This window comes from Falco cherrug, chromosome 12 (genome assembly GCF_023634085.1).
Source record: "Falco cherrug isolate bFalChe1 chromosome 12, bFalChe1.pri, whole genome shotgun sequence".
Taxonomy (NCBI): domain Eukaryota; kingdom Metazoa; phylum Chordata; class Aves; order Falconiformes; family Falconidae; genus Falco; species Falco cherrug.
In genome coordinates, this window is record NC_073708.1 from 24,218,551 (window position 1) to 24,233,024 (window position 14,474).

Genomic DNA, 14,474 nt, shown 5'->3' on the forward strand with positions numbered 1-14,474 from the left:
GCATTTTCTATGCTAAGTATGGACAAGGGCAGGACCTTGTAGCCTAAACTGCCGATGGCCTCAAAAACTGCAAACTAGAAGATGAGGAAACATGTTGCAAGGAAATTTCCAATTTGAACAAAATCAGCCTCAAGAGATAGAGGAAAACAAATGTTAGATCGCATTATAAACAGAAAAGAAGCAAAATATCCATGAGCAGTAGACCCAGCTCCTAACAGAAGACAGACAAAACATAAATGCTGAAAGTTTCCAACTGCAGAGTATTACAGCTGAGACTGACAAGAAGTGAAAAAAATATAATCAAAAAATTAGATAGACACTGTTCCTACACTCAGCCTAAGTTAACGCATGCACAGAGAACTTTGCATCACTTCCTGCGATGTCACCATACAAGAGGGGAAAGATGAACAAGTTATAATTACTGCTGGAATTAAGACTGAGTTTTATACACAATAGCCTGGAACTTCACCCACATGTTGCATTAACAGTGGGGTTTGTGTGTAATGCTTTTATTATTCTAAAGAGTGGAAAGGGAAAGAACAGTTTGGCTGTGGGCAAGCATTTTGATTGCTTGTTAGCATGCTCCAGGCAAAGCCAAAGATACCTCCAAGCAATTGCATCACTCACCACTCTTCAGATCAGAAACTTACATTCAAGGCTTTAAAAAATAATGCCTTTTTATCTTAGTCTCCATTAAGAGTCCTCCAACTTCCACACCTGTGACCTCTTTGAAGATCTATGGCTGTTGCTGTAACTGGAGCAGGGAACTTCATTTATTTTTTGATGTCTGTAGGATCTTTTTAGCTACCAACCAAAATGGCTGCTTTTGGCTGGGAATTCCCACTCTGCTTTTGTAATGGCCTTGATAGCAAGATTCAGAAGAAAATAATGATTTACTACTTTGTTAGCAGACATGAAGCACTTACCTACTGTGCACTCATTCTGCAGCAGCAAGTTTGCTGTAGACCAGCACCTTTGTAACTCTTCTCAAGGACAGAGGGCAGTGGAGGCACAGGATGTGCCTCCATCTGAAATCCAGCAGCAAATTCTCCCCATTAAAAAATGGAAGAAACTTTTTTTTTTTTTCTGAAAGACAGCGTGTAATGTGAAAGAAGCTTTTTTTTTTTTTTTTTTTTTTTTAAAAGAAAACAGAAAAGTCTAATGCAGGAGCCAAGGGAGTCTCTTTTAATTTCTTGGACGGCCCTGAATTCATCAGGTGAGGATATCTTAAGGCAATGTGAATGCCTTCACATATGTAACCTGTCAGCATCACTGTTTATCTTCTCAAACAAAGCTGGAAGAAAGATGCCAGAAGCTGGGGAGGAGACCTAACCCCAGTCCCATCATATGGCTCATCCTATGTGTTGTATCAGATGGGATCATACAATGAAAACACCATTTTAGGTTATCTTTGTATCTCAAGAGCTACCATCCAAAATCAATATTTTTTAATTTACATACATATAAGTTAGGAACAGGAAAGATATTCAAGCCCAGAAGGCATCCTGTCTCCTCCCAGGAGGAAGTCTTGTTACCTATTGCTCAAACTGACACATAGGGTGGAAAAGGGTAATTCAGTTACCAGCAACCAAAAGCAAAAGTTTAGAGATGAACACAAGTTCATCAGCTTATTAAGATTGTTTTCAAAGTAGGACATTGATATGACACTGAACTGTAAAAATTCTGGTCTGGAACATAATCTTTGCAATCCACCTTTTCCTCTGGCTCCAACTAATGCAACTTAGTCCTACTTACATAGTACTCCAAAAATCATTTTCCACGCTTCCTCCTCCAACCACATCACTCTGCTTCACTGGTTCCATTTTCTGTCATATCAAGCACAAGTTGTTTACCCTCCTTTTAATAGCCTATCCCTTCCACTAACCATGTACTTACCAAATCTACTTCTGCCTTACTTCAATAAAGGCTGCCAACTCTATTACCTACTTGTACCTTCTAAAAAAAATGGTTTTAGGCTCCATCAACTTTTTTTACTTTTTTTTTTAAAAATAAATCTACTACCCTTACACTTACAGAAAACGGACGATATCAGACTATCAGTACACTGGGGCACCAGGCTGATACTGACACATATCAGCCTGTCTTGCTAGGCTTGCTCATTTGTCTGAGGTCAGGAGTCACCTCCTGGGTTTATGTCCAGAACCTAAGCATGCCACAGAGGAGACTCTTTTCCCCCCATCTAAAGGCATCCAGAAAGCACGCACCATCACTCATGAGAACCATGCCTGCTAAAGCTCAGGGAAGCACCCCATAACCCAGACTGAATTCACCAGTTCATGGAGGGTGAGACTGGCAAGCTAAATTCTCCCCTGGCTCAATGCATTGCATGAACAAACTGCTTCACAGGCAGAGCTCTAGAAACAAATGGCACTCTCCTCGTCACTCCTGTTCCTGGAAGGCAGGTTTCCAGGACTACCTGGACGGCAGCGCTACCAGATCTGCTGCGCAGCTGATCTTGGACTCTGCCTCACATGAACAGAAAGAACACTGCAGTCGGGCTCCAATCTCAACAGCAGCAGCACAGCAGGCTGGCTGCCAAAGCCCAGAGCTCAAGCCCAGGCTTAACGCTTAATGTAAGCAGAGCCTTAGGCAGTCAGGTGCTGTAGTCATACAAACAATAATAATAAAAACTAGTCCTAATGAAGCTTAACCAGCTCAACTTACTGAACAGAGAGAAGGCCTTCGCCCACAGCCTGCAATTACCTAAACAGCAGATCTCTCAGCCACACAACAAAAAGCAGGTACAACTGGATTCGGTGGCTAGAAATCAGCGTTCAGCACAGAAATAAAAGACAAAGTGGTTTAAGAGGGAGAATAAGTATAAACTGGAATAAAATACCAAACAATATAATAGCCTCTTCATCTAGTAGAATATATGAATAAAGCCTTGCTATCGTTCAGAAACACATTAAGTCATCTGTAGGTTTTGGGGCTAAGAGCCCTAATTACCATGTGCAAATTCCCTTACAGACGAGAGGATCATAATGGTTCCTTGCAGTCTCAAACCAGACTACAAATGAAAACCATGACATATACAGGATGTGTCCTCAGGAATCGTTCTGCCATCCCACTGCTAGTATTAGCATGATCTTAAATTAAAAAAAATGGTGTGAAACTCTTTCCAAGGTCAAACCAAATCATTACACAACACCCAGTTTCAACCCTGCTCCAACAGAAAACCCAAATGCTAATTCTCTGCAAAGCATTATTAGCAAAAGCTAATGCTCTTTGAAACACAGCTCAATGGCATTGCTATTTCACACTAGCCTGCATGAAGTGAGAGTCCACTTGTGTGAAACCTGATTAGCTTTGTTCAAATGTGGTGGGTTTCCCTGTAAAAACCAATCATACTATGTTAAATAAAAGTACTGATTTGAACAGTAGATACCTGTACTATCCTCCATGCACTATTTCTCCTCTAGCACCTCTCCAATTTTTCCAGTGATATTTGGCCTGCAGCAACTGCTGTTGTAAGAAAAATCTTATGAAAACTTCAAGACCTCCACTGCTGTTTCCAGCACTATTAGTCTACATTCAGAATTTTCACCATCATCCCAAAGGAGCTAAGAGAATTTATAGTGCAGAATACCTCAATTTGTTTCAAGAAAATCTGAATACACAATTATTTTTCCCTTTTCAGCACAGAAATGAGAAAAAAGAATAGGTAACCTCTATGGGTTTGGGGTTCCCAGTTACAATAACATGACAAAACTGCAACATTAAATCCAGGCGTCCTACAAGTCAACTCTTCACCATGGCTTTCACCAAATCAAACAGTTACAGAAAACCAGTGCTGAGCAAACTGACAGCCTCTGGGACACCCTGTGCTGTTCACAGCACCACCTCCCCATTATCAATGCTACACTACTGTACCAGGCTACAAAAACAGACACAGGGAAAAATCCTCTCTAGTACAGTAACTCCATGGGTTGACGTTTGGCATCTGCTCCCTCCCACATTCCCCAATAACTGGAACTATGTACTTGGGTCAACACATGCAATTGTGTTTGATCTAAACAATTAAATTTCCTCTTTCAAATGATGAATACTTACTGTGGAATATCACCTGCAACAGTGACAGCTGTACAGCCCACAAATGCCATGAAAAGCCCCAACCTCCAATGAAGGAAGGGCTGTTCAGATCCAAACATGGGGAAAATACACAAGTAGAAATCATGCAGGCTAGAAAAAGTGAAAAGGCTGCAGACAGCAATATTATTCCAGAAAAATGTACAAACAGCTGTGAATGCCTCCTTGCAAGTATCACCCTACCTGAAGCTAGGGAGACCTTGAATCTCATGGGGAAAGGCCAAGGACATTGGCAATAACAAGCAAAAAATTATTAAAACACCAGACCAGATGGTGACTTAACACTGAGAACAAGTACATCACTGAGCAACATCCAGCGGAGCCCCTACACAACTCCTCCTGCTCTGTGGAGTCCAGGACATCAGTGATGCCTTCCCACCACCCTTCATGCCCTCACCCAGGCATGGGTGACAGTCACATTTTCAAGGTTCATACATGGCACAAGGTTTTGCCCTCTCCACTGACAGCACCAAGGAAAAATGACAGCTGGAAGACACTGACTAACCTTTTCCCCCCACACTCTTAATATCTTAACTCTGTCTTCGGAAAGAAAATAAGATGCACAAACTCATTTTGCACAGACTTTTCATTTCTTTGAACATTCAACACAGAACAGCTTTTGAAAACTATAAACCTGAAGTTTGACTTATCATGTAAAAGGCTTCCTATGCCTCAAAACATAAGCTGATAACAAAGGATGTTTAACTCTTCTTTGCCTTCATGTGTCCATGAAAGTGTTGTTAAAGACAAAGTGCAAAATGTTTTTTGAGCTTCCTTTACTAAAGCTGAAATTTTCCTTGAACACATAGCATAGTAAGTTAAGTACACAAGAAGACTGTATATACTTTAAACAGGGAAAATGAAGGATTATTTACAAAAATGAACACTAACTTCTATTTATTTCTGAATAATGAAAAGGAAAAGATTTTTACCAGGACACTTTTAAACAAAGTATTTCAGCTATATACACGTGCAAAGAGATTACCATATCTGCGATTAGAATAGGTTGAATCCATGTACTTCATCAGAAATCACATAGGGTCTAAATGAAAATATATACTGCAATATAAGAGAAATGCTGACAATTGACTTCTACATGGAAACAAGAGGCATTGGTTAACATAACGAGCACAGGCCTCCATTTGCCAGGAACATGAAAAGGATAAGGACATGCAGTGGAAGATGCAACAGTTGAAACTGAAAGGCACCTCAGGTCTATCAATGACTCCTTGCAAAACACCTAAGGTTTTGCCTGCATGTGTAACAAAGGCATCTTCTTTAGCCAACAATGTGCAGAATAGCAAACGCCCTAATAAAAATTCTTGATCCTAACCTATAAAGCTAATTGCCTCATTCAAACTTCTGGTGGTTTAGCCTTGATCCATAGTAAACCCTGGCAGCAAAACAATTAATTTAAGTAGCTACATTCTTCTAAAGCTGAGTAACTTGAAAAAACAAAACAAAACAAACCCAAAACAACCAAAAAAACCCACCCCAGAAAACACACCAACCACCAACAACTGTTTAATTCTCTAATTCTTAGCCTGCCAGAAAAAATAAAGATCAGAGCAAAGTCCTGGACACATTCATCAAGCACACAGTCAGGCAGCACTATCATTCCCCCCAGCAACATCAGCAGCCTGAGCACCTGCCAGTATAGCTGCTTTCTACTGAGGCAATCAGCTGTGCTTTGGGAATGGGACTTGAGCATGCAATCCCTAATAAATTCTGCCTAGTGCCTCAGTGGCGGCAGTTTTCAATCAGAGGTAGAGAAGGAAACAAGATGCTACACACCCTGTGACCCACCATCTGATACATCTGCTTTTCCCACGCAGCACTAACATTGAAAGGCAGAATCAGAAAAAACAGCAAGACAGCAACTTTTATTTCCATTTTAGACATTCCAGTAATAGTATTTTCCGTCAGGTCTGCTGGAAAAAAACTGATTAAGTTGGTTTTACTATTTCAAAATAGATAAACAGAATATTTAGTTGAGTCTTGCTCTTATATATAAAGACCTTGCCTCTTACAAATGAATTTAATTTGGTTTTTTATTTCCACTGACAGTATAAAAAAAATACATAACTATGTATTGTGGGGACTGAAGTTTTTCTTTCCATGCTCACCAAACTCTACTCAGCTGTACCAAAAGGATTCAGATTGCACCTTCCAGCCGTTACAGCAAGCTTACTTACATCATGTGTTTGCAAAGGAGGTTTTTCAACAGAGGAAGTGAAGCGCTTAGCCATGCGGTCCAAGACTCCACGGATCAGTGACCCTCAGCAGCATACAGACCACCACCGTGACATCACACTTTCCACAACATGGCTCCCAAAGATGCACATACCAAGAGAAGAATCTGGAGTTTCAATCTTTGTTTATTTGTTCAAAGAAAGTTGGTTTTTCTTCTTCTTTTTGGTAGCTTTTTAGGGTTTGTTTTGCTTTGCTTTTTAAGAGCTGTATTACTTTCAAATCTTACTTTTTGAAACTGAGAAAACCAGGTGGACCACCTGAGATGAAACATTTCACACGCAAGCACTCACAAGTGATAGCAGCAGAAGACATGCTGATTAATTCACACCATATTAGTCAGGGCTTCCATTAACACAACTAAGGGCTCATAAAGGAAGGAAAATGTGAAATTGTTCCATCGCTGTTACTCTGCTGGAACACCACATTTTAATCACTGGCTGGAGTATAGTTGAGTGACACAAGGGAGAGAAATGCTTAACAGAAGATGAAAATAATATAGACTCAGCGAAGACAAATGCTTGATCCAGGCACACCCAATCCACCTCCTGTTTCAGACTGAAACACAGACTCATGATTTAACCAGGTTTCTCAACCTGCTGCCTGGAGAGGCCCCAGCCTGGGAGGTGGCGCCAGACAGCAGCTGTGTGGGTCTGGTAAAATTTGGCACAGGAAACAAAATGGTCAAATATTAGAGATGCCTAAATTCAGAGGAGCTCATTTATAAACTACAGTGACACCTCCTCAACCCTTGCCTTTTCCCCCCCCTTTTTTTTCCCATCAACAATAATCTACAACTCACAAAAAGGTCTGCAGCAGTCTGATGAATGGTACGAGCAGAAAGTCACAGAAACACAGTTCACAAAGGGGTTTCCAGAGTCAGAGGTTAGCCTGCTGCCATTTCAGGTACACATTACTTAGTTTATTTAAAATAAAACAAACAAAACCCAACCAAAATAACAAAAAACCCCAGCTTCTCACTCTAGTATAAATTTAGGGGATTTTTGTCTTGATTACTCCTTCTGGAAGACCATTTCACAATTCTATTATGCAACAACTAAAAACCTTCTGTAATTTTCAGCCTGTTTTCTCACAGCAAATTTAAACCCAATTATATTCCACTCTGAATATCTCCTCTTCTAGTGTTTATTCCACATTGGTGCATCGGAGTTCCACACCTGTGCAGTATTCTAGGCAAAAAAATCCTCCCATTGCCTTAAGCAATAGTACTGATTTCTCATCTTTACCATAAAAAAATACTTTTACCTGATACATTCCAGTCTTGTGTTTACCTTTCCTTCCTCCCTCAGAGTGGCTGCCCACCATCACTCTATTTCAACTAGTACACTCTAAGACGCTGCAATTTACTCTTGGGCTCCTAGCTCCTATTACAATTTCTTGTTACTAATCCCCCAAATCATGAGTTCTGCAGTCTTGACACTATTACTGTGCTATTAACATGGCAAGTCTCTGCACATACATTTTGCATACTGGTCCTGTGAATGATCCAAAGGAGGTCTACTGAACTGCAAGAGAAGGCCTTTAAGAATGGTAGTAGAAGTCAAATAAATGAAGACATAAATCTGGACTGAAGAAGTCACAGAACAACATACTGGAGGGAATAACCCCACTAAAAAGCCCTGATGGACATATCAGAAGACTTTACATTGTAACTTGAAAAAAAGTGTGTCCACTAACACCAGACAGAGGAAAAAGCCTCCCCAAGTGAGCCAGGGGATTTCGTTACATGAGATTACAAGAGACATGAAAATAAGTCAACTTTTTAAAAGGCAGTAGACTGTCCACAATTGGGGGTGAGGTGGGGTGTATCACCACTGAAATATGAGCTGCCTACAAAACAAAACTACAAAACCACATCATCTCCTACCGCAGCATGCAGCAGACAGTGTTCGCATCTCTTCTCCTGCTAGAAAGCATATCAGATATCACCACTGAAACTGTCAAACTGTCAAGACTCTTACTAATTTCCCTATTATTCAGACTGAAACATGTCAAAGCTCCAGCCAGTGCTGCTTACCAATAGTGACAGTTATTGAGGACAAAGCAATTATACATGATTTTAAAAAAATAAAAGCCACACCTCTTACAGAGACCTCCTTCCATACTGTTCTGGGCAGTTAGAAAGCTTTAGATGCTAAAAAAAATAAATAAAAACAAGAACATGGAAGTTACAAAATTACACCTTATCACCTGCTCTGTCACACCTGTGATATCATCCTTATTTTACAGCAGTATGCTGAACATACTGTTTTACTAAAAATGCCAAACACTGATCTCATTTAAAAGCCTCTTAATCTTGAGACCTATAAACACCCCTATGATGGTGAAGCTGCAGTTACAACAGCATTATTACACCATCAACTGTGAGTCTACACGGTCTACGTCCTACCACTTCTGATCCTATATATAAATGAGAAAAGAATTAAACCTTTGCAGCTTCACTTTCATTTCCGTATTTTCAAAAGCCATTCATTATCAGTCCTGCAAAAGATGAGCAGAAAACTAGGAACTTAAAATTTGAGCCAAAAGAATAAAACTGAGTGATATTAAAAGTATATAAAAACCAAAGACTGGATATTAAAATAATAGTCATGGAAACTGCCACAAGGTACAGAAACTATAGCAGGATCTTGAAGCCAACGGCATTCTAGGGAAATGCTGGGATGGTCCACAGGAGAGTAATTAAAGGATCTGATCAATGATTGTCAAAAAGACCTTAAACAAATTGTTTTCACATCCCTGTATAAAACAAAATATTTAACAAATAACTCCTATACCCACTTCTTGCTTTTTGACATCATCAATTTAAGTGCTCAACTTAGTGCAAAACATTGATAAGTGTTATATTACCCAATCAAAAATAATATGAACACAAGCAAAAAAAAAAAATCCCTATCAGTTTCTACTTCGTATGCTGCAAAATGATTTTTCAGTTACTTACATTTAGACAGACACACTCTCGAACTGAGTGCCTTTTTAAAGTCACAATCTAGCACACACTGAAGAAAAATCAGCACTCTCAATTCAGGTAATGGACTGCAGCTCTACTGAAGTTTCTATTTCAGTAGTTTCCATTTAAAACAGCTTCAACTTGTGTTTAATCTCTTGTCCTGCTGGCTTTTTCAAGGTGGGGAAACAAAGCGTGCCATATGCACACAGTATAGAAAGATGATCTTACATATGAAACCATGACAGATTTGAGACAGACATCCAGTTTCCAGTACTGTTACAAATCTATTTAACAATCCTAGGTAAATTACTGCACCTCGTTAAGCCTCAGTTCTCAGCTAAAGAGTTGTGAAGACATAATGGTTAATGGTGTTAGTTATTCAGACCCCAGACCTGAATGTTTAAGTGAAAACAAACAAAACAACCCACTACAAAAGTCAAATAAAGACCTACTGGTAAAGAACAGACCAGACTGACAGCCAGGCCCATGAATCCAGAAAGTGCAACTTATACCAACTTCTTCATTGTTCATTACTTCTCAAGCAGGTGCCTTTAAGAATCAGGTTTAGCTATCATCTTTTGTTGTGTGAAGGATCCAAGAAAAGGATACATTCAGACTTGTAATGAACATAAAAATCCTAATGCTACATTGTCCATCAGGTGTAGGCTAATGGAATATACCAATTTTCCATCAAAAATAACCAGAAGACTGTATCAGCTCTTGAAGTAAAAATGTCAAAAATCCTGTGTGTGTGGAGTGGGTGAATAGCAAACAAAAACTTGAAAGGCTTTTTGTGTGCGCTCGTGAACTTCTGAACAACCAGGGAAGACTAAGACTGGTAGTCAGCTGCTTGTTACTGTTAACCAAGACAGTCCTACCTGCCCAAGCTACCTTCTCTCAGCCCTGACAGGCTTTGCACATATGTATTCTCATGCTACTATTGAATGCAATTCTGTAAATCTCATCTCGACATATAATCTGTAAAGTATCAAGCTTCATTAACCAAGGTGCAACACAACAAAAAGGCCTGCAACTGCAGGCACAGCAAGCAGCAATGCTGCACTGGTGGAACTCCCTCAGTCAAATGCTAGACAAGGCAGCAGGTCATGAGATTTTATGCTTTACAGTGGTCCAACATTTATGCATATCTCAGAATTTGTGATCAGCGGCTCAGCTACCCTTAGATGTATTTCTTACTGTGCATTTATAATCTTGGCTGCACCCCCTGTTGCTTGCATTGCACACAAGCAAGCTGTCTATACTGTGCCATGTTACCTCATTTTTATTGAGCATAGTTGTTCTTCTGTCTGTGGGCAGTTAACTCAGTTTGCAACAACTAAGTTTCAGCAATCAGTTTAAACTTCTCATCAGACTTTTGGCATGGGTTGCAAAAAGTCAGCAAACTATGGCCACAGGCAGCAGTTGTTTTCACCAGGGAAACTCATTCTTCAGTGACATCCCTCTCCCACTATAGTACAGACACAGCCAACATACAGCAGCTTTTCAGCGACCTCAACACGGTGTAGTTCTCTCACCTATATCACACAGGAGAGGGTATACCCTGAAAAGGGTGTACCAGTGTTATGCATTTACTAGAGGAATGACTCCAAAACACACAGTGCAGCAATCTGCTCAGGAACTTGGTACAGGCTTATTTCAAATAAGAGACCGCTTTGTCCCCTCTGGCCAGGCAAGCAAGACATGGAATAAAAAGGGCGGCAGAAGCACTTGCTGCTATTCAAACACAACAGCTGCTGAAGAAAAGGTGCATGTTTTCCAATACTACCTCACATCTTCCCTAAGTCTTTTTTCTGAAAAATTAACAGAAGATCAACACTGCCGCCCCCAAAGACACAGTCTGTTTTCTCACCTCCCCAAGCTTTACTGTTGTCTTCCAGGCCTCCCCCTAAGCAAATTTGCCTGAATTACCAAAAAGAGGGACACTCAGCCAGCCAGACTGATCACTGTGATCAGGCAATAAAACTGTAAGGTCAGGGTCACCATTTGCAGTGCAGAGATATTTCCTTACTGCATGTATGTAATTAAAAAATACTGCCAAACTAAGTTATGACAGAGAGCAATTCTCCACATGACAGAAACATTCAGTTAAGTTAAACTGATTTTGTCGATTTTGCTTTTCCTTTTTATATCTTCTCTTTGCCCTCTAAATTATTCTAGTCTGTGCATCAATCCCTCGCAGAATCTCTTTCGTTATGCCATCTAGACACCCATATGTGCCTGGAAAGTTTCATCTTGTCTCAGCTAGAGTCCTTCTCCTGGGACTACACAGCCTGTTATACTGCAGTTTATTATCTTCAAAAAGAGCCTGAAGACAAAAAAAGACACCTCAGGACTTAAATGGTTCACTGATGTTCTGTTGCAACCTTTATTTAAATAGCCAGTTTGGCTAAGATGGCCTAAACAGGCAGGGAAGAAATCAGAAAGATTAAGTGCATGACAACGACAAAATAAAATTCCATCCCAGATCATGGTAAGAGCTCTGAGCAACATTTCTGCCTTACATGGGAGTGTTTTAATTGCACAGCTGGAAATTAAGATTCTATAAACTGGCATTTTTATTACAACAGCAGCCCTTTATCACATTTGGGCACTGTTTACCAAAGAGCTTACCATATAACCAATACAGCAAAGCATAGCAAAAGCAAAAACTGAAGCACAGAGCAAGTCTCTTGCATAACGGCACAGACAAGCTTACGGCAGGGCCAAGAACTGAACATAAACTTCCTTACATACTGGCATGTTGCTTAAGTTAAGATTACAAAGAACATTTGTGCAGAACTACTTCCCCAAGCACTAAGTGGACAACAGCGATCGCATTATCATATCAAAAAATGTATAAACAAATCCAACCTTTTAATTAACCTGCCAGAAAGCTCACACTAAGAAGCAGCCAGTGCCCAGCCTGGATCTGCTCTAGCCTTCTTCGCTGTCAGTTCTACTCATTTACAGTCTTTGTTTGAGTTCCCCCATGAGCTGACCTTTACAAAATTCAGCTTTTCTGAAGTTTGGTTACCTGCAATATCAATACATGGGACAACTCTTAAAACACGATGAAAAAAAATCATTACAAACAAATGTCTTCCAGTCAAGCTCAATAAAAGACAGTAATACCTTAATTTTCTGGTGAATATGCCTCAGTGAATCTGCTGTACCCATGTCCATGTTGTCACTGATGCACACAAAATCCAGCTTCATTTTTGTGTCCAAGTTTAACATCTTTTGGATTTCCTTCCTTGTAATCACAATGACCTCTAGGACAGAGGAAAGTGGGATCAGATCAAGCAGAAAAAAACCCCCAAAAACCATTCATCACAAATAGGATACACTCTTTATTTACAAAGGCTGATGGAACTGTCAAAAGGCTTGAGTAACATAACTGCGTTCTACAACAAACCAAACTCTTCTGGCAATAGTAAGTTTTGAAGAAGAGAATTAAACTTCTAATGAATATTGAAACAATCTCTCCTGCTTTGTGGAGGTTTTTACTGAAATGGATGTATGCATGTGAGTGGCATGAGTCAGCAAGACAGAACAGAAGCATCTTCTATCATTAGCAAGCAACCTCAAACCATATGATCTCAAACAGACCAATGAGAGCCTGTATTAATGTCACCAACACTAGAGCTTTGTTTTTTGCCCACCCTGGCCATGTATAATTCTCTGTGGACAATACCACCAGCCACAGTACTACAATACAATGGGTAAACTATTTCTCAGCACCAGCTTGGCAAGAGAGTGGTATGCGTAATATGTGAGCAACAACCTCATTCCATCTTCAAAAGAAAAAAGGTAAACTCATATTTGAAGGTTATCAGGAGTGGCATGAAAGCACATTTTCCAAAATGAAGAATGTGAGAACAGAAGCTCTGCAAAGAAAAGATTAAGAAAAAAACCCAGCAAGACACTTTTTCCGGTGGCCTCAAGAACTGGAAGGAAAAGCAACAGTGAAACCTTCAAATTAAAATATCCCACATTCCCAAAACCCCAACACTGTAACATTGTATGTCATACATACAGCAGAGAAGTATGGGAAGTAATACAGCCCTCAGCCTAGGAAGCTCCTGCGGTAAGACAAAAGCACACTAAGAGTAAAACTGTTTCAATTAAAACTGAACTCATTCCCAATCTGTTAACAGAAAAGAGAAAGGAACTGCAAACACGAGAACTGTGTGGCAGTTTGGTACTGAAGATACGGGAGGGCTGCTCTCCCACTCCTGTACCACATGCCAATGTGGATTCAAAACAGGCTGAAAAACTTAAGAGAAAGCACACTGAAAGCAAACCTTGAATTAGGGAAATAAGTAAGCAGTGGAGAAGGAACTGGTGTCGGGTGGAAGCTGTAAGCCCACACAGTTTAGCATAAATCTAGTGAGCAGGGCAAAGGTCTAAGTATTAGAAGGGATGAAGCACTTGCAATTAGGACAAAAGGGATGCAGTGAACAAGCCTGTGGAACACCTAATTACTAACATAAGCAAATATGAGGCGCTAAAGCCTTATGTAATATTTAATTAAAATTATGATCCAGGGAGAGGATTCGTGCCATTGGATTATTAACACAGAAATGTATAGCTTGGTCCCGGGCCAGAAGCAAGGGAAGAGCAGGAAGGTGGCAGTTTGCTTATTGAAGCCGCATGTACAACTCTGCGTGTCCAAAAAAAAAAAAGAGACAGGAGAACAGTCAAAGAAAGCAGACACTCAGGAAACAGATTCCAACAAACAGGCAACAAAGAATTCCAAGAGAAAAATAGTTCTTAAGGACTTCTTAATGAAACAAAATACAGGCAGAATCTTAAGTTTGCTCTTTCTTTTGTTCCTTCGCACTTAAATAGTAAGAGACTAACATGGATAATCATGATCTGATCTTTACATCTTCACAGAAAAAAACAGTCAGGAGAAAAGCTACAGTCTCAGGATAGAGTACAGAATAATCATACAATCATACAGGAGAAGCAAAACCAGAGATGCAGAAAGGCAAAGGACAAACATAAACATGAAAAAAAGAGACGTGAAGTGTGTCAGGAAAATTTTTTATAAGAAGCAGCAGGAATACCACAGAGAGATTTGGTCCACCACTCAAAAGGCAAACAAAAACCTAAACCCAGAAAATACTGAAGAACCTCA

At 40.0% G+C, this 14,474-nt stretch overlaps 1 protein-coding gene across 2 annotated transcripts in view; it reads right to left on the reverse strand.

The window, feature by feature from the left end:
* The window catches only part of EIF2B3 (eukaryotic translation initiation factor 2B subunit gamma), a 102,281-nt gene that overhangs the window by 86,705 nt on the left and 1,102 nt on the right, over positions 1–14,474 (reverse strand). For both annotated transcript variants that reach the window (XM_055725018.1, XM_055725017.1), the window contains exon 3: positions 12,464–12,603. In XM_055725018.1, the coding sequence (XP_055580993.1) occupies positions 12,464–12,603 (140 nt within the window). The remainder of the gene's footprint in view (positions 1–12,463; positions 12,604–14,474) is intronic.